We start from the raw sequence: 19,395 nt of genomic DNA, 5'->3' as shown, positions 1-19,395 counted from the left end.
GTACTACAGTCATACTAACTATACATATACAGTTTTGCAACATATGTCTAGGACAGTTCCAGCCTGCAAAACTGAAATACAAAATGCAGCTAAGTCTTGCTTTTCCCATCCCCCGGTTCTATCCCAACAGTTGCACGGCCTCATCTAAATGGAATAATGCAATCTCATTGGAACAGACTTATTTCACTTAGTTTAGCATAATATCATTTAGATTCATACATGTTGCCAAATAGTTCAGAATTTTCTTTTCATTTGGTTTATTTTCTAAAGCAGTGCACAGACCGTGCAGAGTCCCTCACTGTGATTGTCTGCTAAGTGGCTCATTGGTACCAGCCATCATCTGGGCCCACTCAGGACTGCTTCGAGGACATCCTCTGCTTTGAGGGCATCCTCGCCGACCCTGAGGTGCCAGGGATGAACGGGGCCCAAGAACAGTGCCTTGCTCCCTGCAGTGTCTCCCAGACTCCCAGAAAATGCTTCCTTTTTGAATTTTTTACATTGGGGTGGGGATGGGTGTAGGGAGCCTTTGGGCCACACCAGGTGATGCTCAGGGGTTACTCCTGGATCGGCACTCAGGAATTACTCCTGGTGGAGCTCCGGAGACCATGTGGGAAGCTGGCGGTGGAACCAGGTCAGCCTCGTGACAGGCAAATGCCCCACCCACTGTACTGTTGTCCCGGTTCCACATGCTACTCTTTAAAGACGACATGACACCTCGCTGGCACAGAGAGCACTGTCCCTCCACTGACGGTCTTAGACGAGAACCGTCTCAGGCACCCGATGATGGGCTTAAACATGCAGTTTCGTGCCCCCAACGAGTTGACAGACGGGGATAACACACATATCCCGGGCTGTACGCGCTGTCACGGTGGCAGTCAGTGGCGGTCTGGTCTAGACTCATGCACCCACGCACCCCAGGGTGCTGTGCACTTGTTCCAGGATTTTCCTTCACGTCACATCACAGAGTCCAGTCTCTGCACTGCCTTGCTGTCGCTCGGTATTTCTAGGCGGTGTTCTCTTGCTTCTGTGCGGTGGTCGCCCTCGAGTATGTGGGGTGACAACTCACGGTTCGCGAGGTCTCTGCCACACCTGAGGGCTTCTTAGATGTTCTTTCCACGTTGCCCGGACCACGTGGGCATGCATGCAGGGCCTCACCTGGCTAAGGCCCCGGCTCTATCACTTGAGCCACATCTCTGGCCCCCTGGATCGCTTGTTTTGCTCCTGCAGCTCTTCGCGTGTTCTGAACACTCATTTCTTAGCAAGTACTGGGCGCAGCGGTGCCTTCCCACGCACAGGACACCTTCCCCGGGGGCTCCCCCGCGCTCCGCAACCGGGTGTCAGGGCGCCCAAGGGTTCTACTGCGCATGTCCGAGTCTGGGCCCCACGGCATGCTGGGAATTGTAGTCCAAAGTGACTGGAGGGCGCCGCAGAGGACGCTTTCGGAGTGCGCAGGGCTGGAATCAAGGTTTCTAGTGGACGGAGCTGGCTCTCCTTGCCGAAGAGAGAATCCATGTCTCTAAGTTTTCTATTTTTCGGGCCACTTTCCTTTCCGGGATTTGAGGAACGCCTGACAAACCTTCCGATTTAGGCGTAAGCCCCGCCCCGCCCCGCCCCGCCCACCAGCGGCCCCGCCCCGCAGGCGTGGCCGCCAGGGGGCGGGGCGTCCGGCGCGGGTCGGCGGCTCGGGGAGGCCCGATCGCGCTCGGCTTTCCGGCGCCGGGAGCGAGGCCGCAGCATGGACCGCGCGGCGGTGGCGCGGGTGGGCGCCGTGGCGAGCGCCAGCGTGTGCGCCTTGGTGGCGGGCATCGTGCTGGCCCAGTACATCTTCACCTTGAAGAGGAAGACGGGCCGAAAGACCAAGATCATCGAGATGGTGAGTGCGGCGCGGGCACGCGGGCGCGGGGCGGCGAGTCGCCCCTCGGACCCGCAGCCCGTGGCCTCGCTGCATCCCGGGGAGAGCGGCGAGGCGGGCCGGGATGCCTCGCGAGCCCACCACCTCCTGCTGCAGGTTCCGCTTCTCCGGAGCGCCCGCGACCTGCAGCCCGCGGCCCGGGGGGGCGTGCGCGAGCCGAGCCCGTGCCGCCAGTGCGTGCCCGGGGGTTTGGATTTGAATGTCACGCCGCCCGAAGGGACCCGCGTCTCCCTGCCTTCGTTTTGTTCTCCTTCCAGACCGCTTGCCTGATTTTATTTTTTAAAAAGCTTGTATTTCAGTTATGCTGTGTTTCTAGAATTCCGGTGGAACTGCATTATAAGCAGTGATGTGCCCCGGAGTTGGAGCCGCCGATTTTGAATGTGAGAGCCACTCAGCAAGACTAGCCACTCACAGATGTATTGACTGGATGCCTAATCCCGCCCGTGATGCCCCTGGGGCGGTGCTCCCCGTGCCTGAGTGGCTGGGGTCGAATTTCCATGACAGGTCACAGTCAGTTCACTGCCGGACTTGCCGCTCTGGGTTGTAGGTTCTGAAGATTATTCAGAGAAACTCTGTGTTGTTGGCTGTCATTGGCTCCAAGTTGAATACAGAAGTGTTTTTCAGGGGACCGGAGTGGCTCAAGTGACAGAGCACGCAAGTGAGGAGGCCCCTGGTAGATCCCCAGCAGCGGGACCCTTGCAGGGTGTGGCCCTGCCTGGTGGCTAGGACACTCCTGGGTGTGGCCTCTTAACAATTTTTTCCATAACTAAAAAAAGAAATTTTAAAAATTGATTCATGTATTCCCACATATCTCTTCATTTTGATTACGTTAGAATTTAGTAACTTGGGGCCGTTGATAATAGTACTTTCCCCACCTCTGTGTCTGTAGTTGTCAATGGTGTCCCTGATGCTTAGACTTCGGTAACTTGTTTTGTCCCAACCCCAACTTTTATATTACCCACATATAAAGAAGTGAACTAATTTTCATATCATATAATAGGTGCTTAAGCTTAAAGCCAGAAAATAAATGCTTTCACAGGAATCCCACGATCATAGCATCATGGGAACATTTTGTCACCTTTGGGAAAAATAATGATGCCCACCAGCTTTCATTCATTGTACCCTAAAAGTCAGTGCTTACATATATGTATGTATACATAATAATGTACTGATTCATACAGTTGTAAGTGAATTCTGGGAGTAGTTTTTAGTAGAAAAACTTAGAAGAGGGCTCAGAGTTTATGGCTTCCAAATTGAGCAGGTTACTTCTTCAAGTGGATAAGCATTGATTCGGAGTCTGAAGACCTGCATGCAGACCCCGGTTTCATCTCTTTGGATCGCTGTGTTTTAGATGCACACACTGTCCACCCTCAATATGTAGGGAATCAGGAATATGTCATCCAATGGACATAGCTCAGACTGACCGTGGTTGGACCCATTGGTTACTGGCTGTGTAAGGTGAACATCTCCCTAGCTGGTTTGGACCCAGTGGTAACTAAGTAAGGTGGACCTACCCATGGCTAGTTTGGAAAAAACAAATGACTCCTGATTAAAATGATGGGTTGCTTGAAGTGTTTGTCATTAAGGTACACAAGGAAGTCGCCCGTATACTGTGCGGGCTCAAAGACCTGGAGTGAATACTTTGCTTGTGGTACATTTGGGTTCCATCCCCAGCACCAGTTTGTCCCCAAACACCAGTGAGCATGACCTGCTCCCAGGCACCCCCGGGTGTGGTCCCAAAGGGGGGAAATGGAAGGGAAAAAAAAAAGAGCTGCAAGATAAGGAAACCAGTGAGAAGACTGGAGATGTTCAGAGCTCCGTGATAAGAGGAAGGAGTTCATGAAGTTGCTGTTTCTTGTTTTTGTTGGTTTTTTTTTTTGGGGGGGGTCACACCCGGCGGTGCACAGGGGTTACTCCTGGCTCTGCACTCAGGAGTTACTCCTAGTGGTGCTCGGGGAACCATATGAGATGCTGGGAATTGAACTCAGGTCAGCCGTGTGCAAGGCAAATGCCCCACCCGCTGTGCTATAACTTCAGCCCCAGAAATTGCTGTTTCTTCCCAACCTAATTCATCCTTTGTGTTCCCGGAGACTGTTGTAACCAGCCCTATCTCTGAACAACCAATTTCAGATTTTTCTCCCGAAATCTCTTTAAGATTACTAATTAGTTTATCTTATTCAGTATGTTCTTTTAAAATAATCTCAGAACAAGGGAGACTGAGAGCAAAATCTGCACATAAGGATATCTGCGCCTACCCTCCCCAACCAGCTTTCCCTGTGATAAATCTCTTCCACGGTACATTTTTTGCAGTTGATTAACAGAATTCCACATTTTTTTTTCCTTTTGGGTCACACCCGGTGATGCACAGGGGTCACTCCTGGCTCTGCACTCAGGAATTATCCCTGGCGGTGCTCATGGGACCATATGGGATGCTGGGAATCAAACCTGCGTGCAAGGCAAATGCCCTACCTGCTATGCTATCACTCCAGCCCCCAAAGTTCCACATTTTAACTGTTTATACTTGTTTCAGATTTCCGCTGTTTTACTATTGCCATTCTCTGTCCAGGATCTCTGCTTGAACACCTCCTTACATTGAGTCCCAACGTCTCTTTGATTTATGCACATAGACAGTTTCTTCTTGCTTTTATATCCATGATAAAATAGGAAATACAGATTTGGTCTTCTCTTTGGGCCGGTACTTGGCGCTTGACTCCTGAACCACTTGGACCCTGATGTTTGTTAGACTTTTTTTTTGGTCTTTTTATCAGGAAGACCCAGGAAGGTTCTGTATGGGACCTGGCTGCTAACTTCTGGGCATGATGAGAGGATGGGACGTTCAGCCGTCTGAGGAGGTGGGAAGGTCTGGAGTTCAGTAAACCACATCTGGCCAGTGATTCAGTCCATCTTACCCGCACAGCCTCCATGACCCCCCACCCCCAATGGAAAACATCCCGATGGTATGTAGTGATGGAGAGCACTGGAAGCTGAGAGCCCCTTCCACGGTCCTCCCAACACCTCCCTTCCATTTGGCTGTTCTGGGTTGTGTCTTCTTATAAACTTCTAATAGTACGGAGAGTGTTTTCCTGAACTCTGAGAATTGTCTGAGCAAGTGATGGGGCATGTGGGAGCCCCCAGATATGTGTGTAACTGGTCAGTCACAAGCGTGGCTGGCACCTGAGACTTAGGACTGGCATCAGCTGTGCGGGTAGGCTTGTGAGACTGATGTGGGGGACTCAGTGTCAACGCATAGTCTTGAGTCTCGATGCTAATAAACAGTTCAGAGAGGTGGGGAATTGGTTGTTTAAAAAGAGACAGTTCAGTGTAAGGCCTTCAGTAATACCTAGTCCCTAATAACTACTTAATAAGTATCTGTAATGTTATACCAAGGAACAGGCTTCTGACTCCCCACACATGCTAATAGTTGTTTCTTTGGTGGGGCAACAGAGGTGGGGAGCTTAGAACTGGTGGTGCTCAAGACTTACTCCTTGACTCTGTGCTCAAGGATTACTCCTGCAGGGGCTCAGAGGACCATATGTGGTGCTGGGGATTGAACTTGGGTGGGCCACGTGCAAGGCAAGCCTCTTACCTTCTGTACTACCTCTCCACCCCAGTGGGATTTTTTTTTTCTTTTTGAGTCACACCCAGCAATGCACAGAGCTCTGCACTCAGTAATTACCCCGGGCAGTGCTCAGTTGACCATATGGGATGCTGGGAATCGAACCCGGATCATCCTCATGCTAGGCAAATGCCCTACCCGCTGTGCTATTGCTCCAGCCCCCCACCCCCTCCCCGTGGGATTTATTTCTGAATTTCATTAAATTTTGCACTTGGCTATACCCAAATCTATTCTAATTTCTTTATAAAATAGCATAGAATTTGGTGTCCCATTGTGTTTATTCCAGAGAGGAATGCATAAAATTTAATGTTCATATAGAACAGAGAATATAATGCCTTTATATACTGATAGCAAATTAAAAGTCTTCTACAATGATTTCAATTGTAAATCATACTTAATGTTTGTCTTTTAAATTGTTTTAGAAGGCAGAGAAAAACCCTTAAAAACTTTAAAAATCCAAGGTACTAAAAAGATCTGAAACTCATTTTTACATTTATTGGGGCTGGGGATGTAGCTCAAGTGGTAGAGCACACACTAGCATGTGTGAGACCCTTAGTTTGATCCTGGCACCGCATGCGTGGCCCCAACACTATTGGGTGTAGCCATGGTGACCCCCAAATACCGTCTCTCAGAACATACATGGGTTTGGCCTCAGTACAAATAAGAAGAGGATGCATCTATTTTGTTTGGATTTGTGTGTGTGTGTGTGTGTGGTTGTTTGGTTTTGTGGCAACACCTGGCAGTGCTCAGAGGTCACCCCTGGGAGTGCTCGGGGCACTATATGGGGTGCCAAGAATTGAACCAGGATAACCAGTCTGTAAGCACCTTAACCTCTCAGCTATCTCTCCTACCTGCTTCTATTTGCTTGAAAGTATGTTAGACACAGACCTTTTCCTGTAAGAATTTTGAAGCTAAAAAAAAACAAGGGATCCCGGACTAAGTTAAGTTACAGTCACAGAAAGAATGACCATATTTTCTTTGACTTTTCAGTAAACAGCTGATGGGAGCAGAATTTCCAGCTGTGCATATTTACTGAGAGAAACAGAATCACTGTCTTCAAACTAGAGCAAGATGAAAGGTTTTATTAGGGACGGGGGAGTTGGCCATACCTGGCAGTGCTCAGTACTTATTCCTGATGGTACTCAGGTACCCATATGTGGTGCTGGGGATTTAATCTGGGTTGGCTGTGTGCAAGCACCTTACCTGCTGTCCTATCTCTGGCCCTAAATATCTTAATTCTTATTTAATTAAAAATTTTTGTTTTGTTTGTGTTTTGGACCATACGCGGCAGTGTTCAGGGTTTACTCCTGGCTCTGCACTCAGGGATCACTCCTGGCGGTGCTCAGGGGACCATAGGGGATGCCAGGGATCAAACCTGGGCCAGCTATGTGCAAGGCAAGTGCCCTACCTGCTGTACTGTATCTCTGACCTGGAGGTCTTATTTACAGATGGGAGTTGAATGTCCTCCAAGACCTTCCTTCTGAGGGTGTGATCAGAGTGTAGACAGGGCATGATGTAAGGGACATCAAGCACCCAGCATCTTTCTCTCTGGCCCCTTGAAAGTATATTCGGTGGAGCTTTCTGTTTTTCTCACCTGATGAAGCTCCACTTAGCACAGGCCATGCTTGCTTGCTTTGGGTTGAAAAGACCTTCAGCGCTATCATTGGTTTCAGGGATAGTATGGATCGGTTTTATGGGAGAAGTACCCGGTCTCTGCTGATGACCTCAGTATTGGAACAGAGCTCCCCAGTCCTCTCCCCATTCCCCTTGCAGAAAAGCAGGTGCCCCATTGCCTGTCCCTTCTGCTGGGGTCACCTAGGAGCACGTGCAAGATGGAGATGGCAGAGTTACCCAGCTCCTGATGACCTGTGAGGACCTGGAGGAGCGCTGCACTGAGTCGGGCTGTGCTGTGAATGGAAAAGAAACTGTGCTGAGGAACCAAGGTGTTTGCGTTGTCGCCCGCCCATCAGCGGGCCTGCCTTTTAGGGCGTTTCCGCCGTCCAGAGTGCCGGCCCTCCCCACTGCGCCTCCTTCCCTCCAGTCGCACTTGGGCTTGGGTTAGGCTAGATTAAGGAAGAGCTGGGAGCTGTCCCCTGACTTCACCTGCCGGTGTACTCTGAGCCTGTGTTTCAACCCCACTGTCTTTTTGTTCCTTTTTTTTCCAACATTTTATTTTCATAAAGTAGTTCACAATAGTTCATTACAGATAATATTCAAACACCCACCTAAGCAGCAAGCATCTTACCACCACAGTAAGCAGGAAGTGTGTCATAAAGGTTGTTGATTTCATCCTGCGTCCCTTTAAGCCCATATATAAGAGAATACAAGCAAGCATGTTAGAACCAAACACATGTGTGCTGCTTTAGGTACATCAGTGGGCTAGAATATAAGAGGTCGCATAGCCGCAAATGCGGCCGCGCACTCCAGAAAATGCTGCATTGCTCTCTCCCAGGAGCTTTGTTTTATAATCTCTGAGCGTGTGGAGAGTGGTCTTGAGCATGGCTGTGGCTGGGTTCTGGAGGTTTTCGGCTGCCGGGGCTCTGTTTGGGGCAGGGAGGGAGACTCAACCAGCCCCCCCCCCACCTCAGGGGCCCCCAGTGAAGACTGGACTGTCTTCAGTGTCTCTTTCACCCAGCCACACTCAAACACTGGGCAGTATGCGCCCTTGAGCAGGGCCCATGCTCATCTCTCTCTGCCCCAGTGTTGCATGACCCCCCCCCCCTTCCGTGTCCACGCTGCCTGGCAAGCACATTTCCCTCCTGCTGTGAGCACCGACTCTCCCCGCCTCCCCCACCTCCACCCCCCAGCTCTGCCCTGGCGTCTCCATGTGACTCCACAAGCAGTTTCCTGCTCCCCTGGTGAGAAGGTAGCACCACACCCCACCACACCCCTCTTTGCAGGCAGAGGACAGATTTCACAGTTACTCTCTTCCTTTTTGTGTCCGTTTTCACTTGGGGGACAGGGGCAGGGCGGGCAAAGAGGTGCCTCCCCAGCAGTACTCTGGGCCATTCCTGTCAACTATGCGCCAACCAGGAGGCTTCACCTCCAGGCCCCGGTGATGTGACATTGCCGGGGGCCACCAGGTGGCACTCTGGGGCCAGTTTCTGGCAGTGCTGGGGAGAGTGGAGGGAGGGGCGGCATGCCCTGCTAGGATGGAAATTGGCCTTCCTCTTGGAGCCCTGAGCCTCGGCTCTGGCCCCTGTGTTTGTGGTTTAGTGGATGAGATTAGTCGTGACACTGACTTTCCCCACTCCTCCTCAAGCATGGTCCCTGTTACACTGACCCCTGAATGGAACCCAGACAAGGAGCAGGCTAGTTTGACATCCTGTTACCTAGATTTAACATGCTACGAAAAGCAAGTCTGTGCCCCCAATGATTCAGGCTGAATTGTGTCCCCATAAATTCCTGTATTGAAATCTCAAGCCAGTACCTCGGGGAGGGATCCAGTTCCAGCATGGAATTTCGGGAGAACTCTGGTCCAGTCTGACTGAGGTCCCTAATAGACAGATAGGGGCCACAGGAACGAGCACAGAACCAAGACTTGTGGGAGAGGCAGCAAGAGGCTCTCACGGGACGGTCAGGGCAGAGCCAGCAGAGGACGCTGGCTGCAGCACCGTCCTTCTGAGCCTCTCAGACTCTGCTGGCTAGCAGCTATTTCAGTCACCAGGGTGATATTTTGCTACGGCAGCCCTGGCAAACCAGCGTTCCTCTGGCTGTGTGTGTGTGCAGTGTTTGGGTTTGGAGGTCATACCTACAGTGCTCAGGAATCACTTGGGATGAGTGCTTAGGGATCACTCCTGGCAGACTCGGGGGGATCAATAAGGTTGCCTGAAACTGATGGAACCCGAGCGGGCTGCGTGTCAGGCAAATGCCTTAACCACTGAGCTCTCTGTCCCTACTATGGCTCTGGTCCAAGTGTTCCTTTCTTATTGCTTGTTTGGAGAAGCTCACAAATAATGCCTTTGGTTTCATTTTCCTTTGTTTTTGTTTGATAAACATATTTATCTTTCATTAGCCTGATCAGTTTTTGCCCAGAGCCATGTTTACCACTTTAATAGAAAGAAAATCAGCCTTGCTTGAAAAATTAGATGTGTTTTGTGTGTCATAAGAAATTAGGGCACTGGGACTGGAGCAATAGTACTGCGGTTAGGGCGTTTGCCTTGCACGTGGCCAACCCGGGTTCAATTCCCAACATCCTGTGTGGTCCCCGAGCTTCACCATGAGTAATTTCTGAGTGCAGAGCCAGGAGCCCCTGTGCATCGCCGGGTGTGACCCAAAAAGCCGCCAAAAAAAAATAGAAATTGGGGCACTGGCTCAAAAATGAAAGATAAAGTATTATCCTTTCTGCAAATCCTCCCAGATTTGTGCAAAATCATTTGAGAAACCTATTTAAAACTTATATCCGGGATGAATCCCACGTGGTTGTGCTGTTGTGATCTTTTTTTTTTTTTTTTGCTTTTTTTTGGGGGGTAACACCCGGCAATGCACAGGGGTTACTCCTGGCTCTGCACTCAGGAATTACTCCTGGCAGTGCTTAGGGGACCATATGGGATGCTGGGAATCGAGCCCCGGTCGACCGCGTGCAAGGCAAATGTCCTACCAGCTGTGCTATCGCTCCAGCCCCTGTTGTGATCTTTTTGATAGGCAGTTAAGATTTGGTTTGCTAAGATCTTGGTGAGAATTTTTGTGTCCATGTTTATCAGGGAGATTGGTCTGAAAAAAAATTTTTCTAGTAGTATCTATCCGCTCTGGTATTCTTGTATAATGTTGGCTTCATAAAAGCTGTTAGAAAAATTGCTGTTTCTTCAGTAGTTTGGAAGACCTTAATGAGTAAAGTAGTAATCGCTGAAGGCTGGATGAAACTCACCAATGAACCCGCCTGGACCAGGATTTTTGTTCTTGGTGAACAAAAATACATAAAAACAGCAATTCTTAATTGCTGTTTTTATTTTCATGCTCATGACTGGCCTGTTGAGATTTTCTATTTCTTCCTCATTCAGTTTTAGGAAATTGCATGATTCTAAGGATCTGTACATTTATTCTAGTTTCTCCAGCTTAACAGCATAGTAACTCCTTATGGTATCTTTAATTTCTAAGGGATCTATTGTAATTTCTCCCCTTCCTTCTTTTTCTGATCAGATTTATTTGGGCATTTTCTCTTTTTTCCTATGAATCTAGCTAAAGGTTTATCATCTTGTTTATTCCTTTGAAGAATCAACTCATGGTTTCATTGATTGTTTCACTTTCTTGGTTTGTGTATTATTGACCTATTCACCCACTTTTTTTATTATTTCTTTCCTCACTCTACTTTTTGGGTTTGTTTGTTGTTCTTTCTCTAGATACTTGACATATGCGGTTAGGTCATTTTTTTCTAGTCTTGTCTTGTCTAATCTAGTCTTGTCTTGCTAGAAATTTTCCCCTTGGTTTGGCTTTTGCTGTAGCCCATAGAGTCTGATATCTTCTTTCTTCATTCTCATTAGTTTCAAGGAATCTTTTTTTTCTTCCTTGATTTCTTCTTTGATCCAGTTGTGACTTAGCAGTGTTTTGCTCAGCTTCCAAGTCTTGGAAGTTTTCCCCCATCTTCTTATGGTTAATTTCTACTTCCGTGGCCTTGTCTGAGAGGATGCTTCTTACGATTTCTCTATCTGTAAATTTATGTACATTTTAGTTATACTCTATTATGCAATCTGTCCTGGAGAATGTTCCGTTGTACCAAAGAAGAATGTGTTTCTGGCTTCTTGTATATGTCTATTAATCCCAGTTCTCCAGACTCCTCATTTAGGGCTCTTGTCTCTTTTCTAATACTCTGTCTAGTTGATTTGTTTTGTGTAAAGGTGAAGTGTTGAAGTCTCCCATCACTGTGTGTTCCTGTCAGTGTATTTCTTCTTTTTTTAATTTAATTTTATTTTTATAAAGTTATTCACAATAGTTCATTACAGATAATATTCAAACACTAATCCCATCACCGTACACCTTCCCACCACCATAAGAGGAAAGTGTGTGAAGATTGTTGTATTTCTTTAGGTTTGTGAGCTGAAGGTTTATTAACTTAACTGACTCTTCATTTGCTGTATATAAGTTGATGACAGTACTTCTTGATCTTTTATTTCCTTGATCAATAAGTAGTATCCATCCCTGTATCTAATTACTTGCTGTAGATTGAAGGCTTTTTGGTCTGATATGTGTGGCTGTTTCACTTTTTTCTGTCTACCATTGGCTTGTGTGATTGTTTTCCATCCTTTTACTCGAAGCCTGTATTTATGCTGTGAATTTAGGTGTGTTTCCTGTGAGCAGCAAATAGATTGATTTCCCTCCCCCCCCAACCCATCCAGCTACTCTATGCCTTTTAATAGAGGAGTTTTAGTCCATTGACATTCAGAGATATTATTGATATAATTGCTATGTTGGGGTGTGTGTGTGTGTGTGTGTGTGTGTGTGTGTGTGTGTATGTGTAGTTATTTTTGCAATTGGCCACTTGCTTTTTATAGATAGGCTTTCAGTAATTCTTGTAGGTGGTTTAGCTGAACCCCTGGCACCACCAGAAAACTAACAGCTTTCCTGTTTATCACAGCATTGTAAGCAGGACAGGACAGTGTAGACCTGGTACATACTCCCCCTGTACCTCCTTGTTGCCTGGTCTCAGTTCTTTCTGTTCTGCTGAATTCCCTGGAGGTATTTGATGATAGGAGAGCAAAGAAGAAGGGGTTTCCAAATCTACTCTGGGCCACGGAGCCAAGAGAAACCCGTGGTCCTCTGTGCATCATCATTCATTTCTCTGGCCTGACTTTTCTCTGCGCCTCTGACAACTGATCAATCACAACATTAATGTGTATACTTTTTTTTCTTTTAGCACAGCGGTAGGGTGTTTGCCTTGCACGCAGCCGGCCCGTCCGAGCCGGGTTTGATTCTGCTACCCCTCTCGGAGAGCCCGGCAAGCTCCCAAGACTATCTCGCTCTCACGGCAAAGCCTGGCAAGCTCCCCATGATGTATTCAATATGACAAACACAGTAACAACAAGTCTCATGATGGAGACGTTACTGGGCCCGCTCGAGCAAATCAATAAACAACAGGAGGGACGTCTCCTGGTGCTGTAGCTTTTCTGTTGCTCAAGCTGTTGGCATCGAGCACATCCCAACTACCAAAATCTAAGTGTCACTTCTACATTGTTTATGGTCAGTCAGTAAAGAGAAAAGTCCAAGGGTGGTAAAGAGCTAGCTTGACCACATTGTTAGCCACGATTGAAAAGGGGGTTTAAAGAGCAGCCAGGACTCAGGCAATGAGGAGCGGTCAGTTCACTTTGTCTTACTAAATTTGAATCGCTCCGGTGTTGACCAGTCGAAATGTCCCCGATTTGGTTCACATTAGTAGGGTGCTTACCAAAGCCCTTGGTGGCCGTGAGTCCACGTATTGGCCAATTCAGGTACAAGGTCTGTTCCTTGCAACTGAAAATACGGCTGGAGCTCAGGAAGCTCAGTTAGGGCTGGGAATAGTGCTTTGCCCACGTGTGCTCACGACAGTAACCGGACAGCCGGATGTGATTTCCACAGGCTCAGAGCAGGAGGAACAAGGGGACCGTGGGGATGCTGATCTCTCGGGTGGCTGGTCGGGAAGGCAGCTGTCAGGGGCCGGCTGGCAGCCGGTGTTTCTAAAAGTAGGGGTGAGATTGGCAGCGCCTGTCCTGAGAGGTCACGGGCAGCCTCCTGCGGGAACGAGCGCAAAGAAGTCCTGGCTGGTGACAGACCCGCACGTAGCGCCTTTGAGTTTGTATCTGAATGATTGGTACATGGAGGTGGGGGCGGGGGGCAGAGGAGCTGAGAAAAACAAGCGAGTGAGAGAAGAGGGAATGAAGTCGATGCGCAGATGCCTTCAAACTTTAAATAAAATTCAGAGGGTTGAGGTTGTCACATCCTGCTCTACTCAGCAGGGCTGTGTGAGCCGGACTGTCCTGGGCCAGCCTGGGTCATGCTGGGCCCCCTGGGTAATGCGGGCTTTGCCTGGTGAGCTCCAGGGTCCCAACCCCTCAGACCTGTGGTCCAGCCCCTTCAGCTTCCAGCCCTGCAAGTGCCTTGTCAAAGAAATATGCAGCATCCCATCTTCTTTTTTTGCTTTTTGGTTCACACCCAGCAGTGCTCAGGGGGTACTCCTGGTGGTGCTCAGGGGACCATATGGGATGCTGAGAATTGAACCCGGGTCAGCCACATGCAAGGCAAACACCCTGCCCGCTGTGCTTCCCGCCGCGCCCCCCCCCCCCCATCTTCTGAAGAAGCGTATTACCTCCTTAGAGCATGTTTCTGCACATTTAGTTTCAGCCGTACATTAAGTACCTTTTGCAACCTCATTCTGTTTCTGTTTTTGTTTTTTGGCTTTCGGGCCACACCTGGCAGTGCTCAGGGCTGACGCCCGACTCTGTGCTCAGAGGTCACTCCTGGTAGGGCTCAGAGGATCCTATGGGATGCTGGGATTGACCCCGAATCAGCTGTGTGCAAGGCAAGCACCCCAGCTGCTGTACTATCTCTCCAGCCTCTTAATTCTATTTTATTTTTATTTAATTTTTTTAACAACCTAAAAAGCACGTATATATATGTACATATAGTGTGCTATATATATATCTTAGCATCACACCTGGCTATGCACAGGGGTTACTCCTGGCTCTTCACTCCGGAATTACTCTTGGCGGTACTTGGGGAACCATATGGGATGCTTGGAATCGAACCCTGGTCGGCTGCATGCAAGGCAAATGCCCTACCCACTGTGCTATTACTCCAGTCCCACACTGATGTATTTTGATGGGGTGGGGGTGGGGGGACTCATTCTGTATTTTAGCTGCTCTTCTTTTTCCTGTCAGGGCATCTCTTTGCATTTCTCTGCCAGCTGATTTCCTTATACCTCCTGCATTCCTGAAGTATAGTCTCATTCTAGTCTTACAAACAGATGGCTTATTTTTCTCTAATAAAAAAACAGTTTTTGGAGATGACATATTTTCGTCTCATTCAGTTTTCATATCTTTATTTAGTTCTCCCAAAGTGTCTGTCCAATGAACCATTTTATCAAATGAATGTCCGTGCAAAACCAGAACAAGTATGCTGTCTTCACATTATCCCCTGAAGAGTGACACGCAGGGAAGAATTGTTTGGACAGCAAGATAGAAGAGATGGAGGGGCCAGAGCAGTAGCACAGGGGAGAGCGCTTGCCTGGAACTTGGCCCACCCAGGTTTATTCCCTGCATCCCCTCTGGTCCCCCAAGCCAGTCAGGAGTGATCCCTAAGCACAGAACCAGGAGTAATTCCGGGCACTCGCAAGTGTGCTAACCTCCCCTCCCTTCCAGAAAAGATAAGAGGAGGTGGAACTTTCGTTAAAAATTCCCCAACCGGTTAAAATTGTTATTTTTGATTCATGTATATTTAAGCCATTTATGACTTCCTTGCAAACTTCTGCTATTACTTCCTCAAACACAACTGAAACTGGACTTTAATGTTTCCATTGTGGAGATAAGCCTCCAACAAAAACTCCTCCCTAAGGCATATGCAGTGACTTATGTGAGTGACTTCTCAATGACACTGCAGTAGGGTGTGTGTGGTGGGGGGGGGGGGGGGGTCGACACTTCCTTCTATTTTAGGATGATGTCACATGTTCTCTGGTTGCTGGACCAGGTGGGAAGCCCACAATGGTCTAAGTTTAGAAAATAGAGGTGGAGCCACTTAAGTGGCTGCTTTAGGGGCTCATCACTACCCCCCAGGCTTTCTACTTTAATTGAGAATCTCTAGGACCAGTGTTGAGTTCTTTGTTTTGATTTTTGGTTTTTGGGTCACCCATTCAACGATGTTCAGGGCTTACTCCTGGTTCTGTTCTCAAGAATCCCTCCTCTGCAGTGCTCTGGGAACCACATGTAGTGCCAGGGGTAGAACTTTGGTTGACCTCGTACTGTACTGTCTTTTCTTTTCTTTTCTTTTCTTTTCTTTTCTTTTCTTTTCTTTTCTTTTCATAATGTAGGAGTTTGCTATTTGTTCAGCCATTGTTTAAGCTGATTGAATTGGGCATGAACTCCACATTACTTTTTTATTTTATTGTATCACCGTGAGATAGCGTTGCAAAGCTTTCATGTTTGAGATTCAGCCATACATAATGATGAAATACCCATCCCTCCAACAGTGCACATGTTCCACCACCATTGTCCCAAGTATCACCCCCACACACACACATACATACACATTACGGTCCTCTATGGCAGACAATTTCCCCAATACTCTCTAATTTGGGGCATTAATTTTGCTCGAATTTTTCCACCACCATTCAAGCCTACCTGCCAGAGGCAGACACTAGATAATATATTTTTCATAGCTCATTTCGAGAGCTCACGCACGTTTGTAAATGTAAATTTCTAGACTGTAAATGGTTGGGTTCCAGAGACATCTCTGCATGGCGCTAATCCATTTAGGGATTCAATTGGGAGCCTCTGGGCCAGGATGTTGGTGCACTAAGATGGCATCCAGAGGCAAATTGTGGGTGTGACAGCCAGTCTTCTGGGTAGGTGGTGACCCGGGGAGGGACAGCCCGGGTCCTCTGCCACAATGCGGCCTGTAGATTTAGTCCTGAACCCACATACCTGAGCCTTGCTTGTGAAAGCTCTTGTCACCGGGATTTCATCAGGAGTAGGTGGGGAGACTGCACCTGCTCCATCTGGGGTATCCTGGTGATATTGGCTTGGTATGGGGCCTGGAGAGATCTCCAGCGCTGTGGTGTCATCTGGGACTTGCTGCTGTGATCTGGGCCAGGGCTGTTGGTACGCTAAGATGGTGCCTGGAGGCTAATTGTGGAGATGACAGCCAGTCTTCTGGGTGCGTGGGGACCCGAGGAGGGACAGCACAGGTCCTCAGCCACCATGCAGCCTGAAGATGTAGTCCTGGAACCCGCATACCTGGGCCTTGCTTGTGGAAGCTCTTGGTCACCAGTATTCCATCTGGAGTAAGTAGGTGGGGAGAATGCATCTGCTCCGTCTGGGGTGCCCCAGTGATATTGGCTCGGTATGGGGCCCGGAGAGATCTCCGGCGCTGTGGTGTCTTCCAGGACTTGCTGCTATATCTCTGAGCCAGGGCTGTTGGTGCACTAAGATCCACATTACAAAAGTTTCAGCAAATTATATCTTGGTGAGGTCCATCCTGAGATGGTGGAGTCAGGCTTGGGGTATGGCGGCAGTTTTGGATTGTGGAAGCAAGTGGCTGCTGGGGACTCTGCTTAGGCGGGCACAGGCAAACCCGTCCGCTCCAATGTATTCCGGATTGTTCAGCCATGTGTGGGTCTGAGCTTAACTGAAGCTTTTGATCTCTTTCAAGATTTATTTAGGGGTCTCTGAGGCAAGGCCAATAGTAGAGCTTACAGGGTGGCGCTGGAGTTGGTTCATGGGGGTGACTGCCAGTTCTTCCATGTGTATTGGGAAGTGGGGGAGGTAGCCCATCCTAACTCTGAGTGAGCTTGTATAGCTGAGCAGGAGGTGGTTTGTGGGTATGACTTCCACATACCTAACTTTTGGCCGTTTAATTTCTTGGTAAACTTGTTCCCAAGTTGTTGGGGTCTGGCCAAAGGCACAGTGACAATTTTGGGGTATCAGGAAGCCCAAAAGCAACATCAGGCTGCTGATGCACTCACCCCACAGGTACAGGTTGACCTGTTGGCTGCACCATACCCCAGTGTACTGTCTTTTCAGCCCCCAATATTGTCCTTTTTTGTTTTGTTTGGGGACTTTTTGTTTTGTTTTGTTCTCAAGAATCACTCCTGGCATTGCTCTAGGGACCCTATGTGATGCCAGGGATTGAACCTGGGTTGACTATGCGCAAGGCAAGTGCCTTACCTGCTGGACTTATCTCTCTGACTCCCAGTGTTGAATTCTTGATTTGTTTTGTGAAGCATGTTCCTTGAACTCTCATGATATTTCCTTGTGACTTCTCAGTTTAGCAGCTGATACATATGTCTTGCATTGCTATTATATGTATTTTTTAAGGGTTTGGATTGGTACATGTTCCTTTGCCTTATTTATTTATATTGTTGTTGTTGTTTTTGCATCACACCTGGCAGTGCTCAGGGGACCGTACGGGATGTTGGGGATCAAACACAGGTCAGCCACATGCCAGACAAATGCCGGACCCGCTGTTCTATCGCTCTGTCTCTCTTTGCCTTTTTAAGTTAATTGTACTTGGTTAAGAGAAGCAGGCTCCAATAATCAATGCTTATTTTACATTTCTTATGAAACAAGAAGTTTGGAGGCAAACAGTTGCCAGTCTTAAGGCCACAAGACTATCGAGGCAGACATTGTTGAAATTTCTTTGGCCTTTTCATGGTCACGAAGTAACTGGCAACTTCTGGTCAATTTGCCCATCACTGGGTAGCAGAAAGGAAGAAGGGAAGGGTATTTAATTTAATTCAGTAAAGCAGAAGTTCCTGCCCCTGGCTACCTGCCCCTGGCTAGTGCACACCCTGCATAATAATCTGTGGCCAACAGGTGGTAACTGATCTCTCTGGGAACAAAGACTTAGTCATTCACCCCTGACTTGTTCATATCCTGAGGTTCTGAGGCACAGCCCAGGGCCTTTGAATGTGCTAATGAGATTTAGAAGCTAGTCTCCTAAATTATGACTCAAACCTGGTTGAAAGCTAGATGCCTAGCAATGCTTCAAGAATGTGTAAATATGAATGGAATGTGTGTGTGTGTGTGTGTGTGAGAGAGAGAGAAAGAGAGAGAGAGACACACACACAGAGAGAGAGAGACACACAGAGAGACACAGAGACAGAGACAGAGAGAGATGGGGGAGGGGGTTATCACAAGCCTAGGTGGAACTCCGAAGCAATGGAAAGTGACATAAAGATATTGCTTGGCTGATAGGGTGGAATAATGTTTGCTGGATACGGTGATATAACAATCAGCATTGGTCTAGTTTGACTAAAAGAGACTCTAGATGAAGAAAATACATGAGATTCCTCGCATTGGCAATGATAAAATGTTCGATGGATATAGTGGCAGAACAGTTATGATTGTTCCAGTTTGATTAAAATATATTGTAAAATAGGGAAGTAATTAAGCTCCCAATATTGGCCAGGATGATATCTAAGATCACTTGAACTCCCTGATTTCCAAGTATGGAAATGTACTAGGCATATAACTTTGTCCTTCTAAATGACAATGGTCACATTTCCTGTGTATTATCCTCATGCAACAAGTTGACCACATTGTTAAATTTAATTTAAAAAAAAAACCCTCTTGGTGATCTATTTTTGTGTTGGCTAGAATACTTCCTAAAACAGTTTTACCCCTTTTTTCCCAGTATTCCTTTGTTGTGAATTTATTTACATGGTCACGATCAGGCTCACAGTCCTCCCGTTGTTCATCAATTTGCTCAAGCGGGCCCAATAACATCTCCATCGTGAGACTTGTTGTTACTGTTTTTGGCATATCGAATACATCACGGGGAGCTTGCCAGGCTTTACCTTGTGGGTGAGATAGTCTCGGGAGCTTGCCGGGCTCTCCTAGAGGGGTGGAGGAATCGAACCCAGCTCGGCCGGGCTGGCTGCACTCAAGGCAAACCACCCTACCGCTGTGCAGTCGCTCCAGCCCATCTACATGGTATTTTAATTTATCCAATTATTACTTTTTCTAGCCAAAAGTTATCTTATCAGTCTTATCAGTAGAAGAGCTGGCTTTAATGGGACATGACTAATAGAGACAAGGCTTATTTTATGAAGTACACTTTACCCTTGAACAACTGGGGTTTGTTTTTTTCTCAGTAGGATATAGGCTGTAAATACCTTTTGCTTCCCACTGGTTTTAAAACTGCCTTGTCTTTTTTCTCTAGCATACTTGATTGTGAGAATAGAGCA

At 47.8% G+C, this 19,395-nt stretch overlaps 1 protein-coding gene across 3 annotated transcripts in view; it reads left to right on the top strand.

Moving 5' to 3' along the window:
* The first annotated feature begins 1,704 nt into the window (after window positions 1-1,704).
* Window positions 1,705-19,395, top strand: part of NT5C3A (5'-nucleotidase, cytosolic IIIA) — a 53,626-nt gene continuing 35,935 nt past the window's right edge. Inside the window, exon 1 of one of the 3 annotated variants that reach the window (XM_056118240.1) lies at window positions 1,705-1,873. In XM_056118240.1, the coding sequence (XP_055974215.1) occupies window positions 1,736-1,873 (138 nt within the window). In that variant the 5' untranslated portion in view covers window positions 1,705-1,735. The remainder of the gene's footprint in view (window positions 1,874-19,395) is intronic. The other 2 variants (XM_056118242.1, XM_056118244.1) reach the window with 2 other exon arrangements.

This window comes from Sorex fumeus, unplaced genomic scaffold (assembly GCF_029834395.1).
Source record: "Sorex fumeus unplaced genomic scaffold, SorFum_2.1 ptg000037l, whole genome shotgun sequence".
NCBI lineage: Eukaryota > Metazoa > Chordata > Mammalia > Eulipotyphla > Soricidae > Sorex > Sorex fumeus.
The sequence above is the reverse complement of the archived record's forward strand: the minus strand, read 5'-3'. Positions and strand labels throughout refer to the sequence as shown.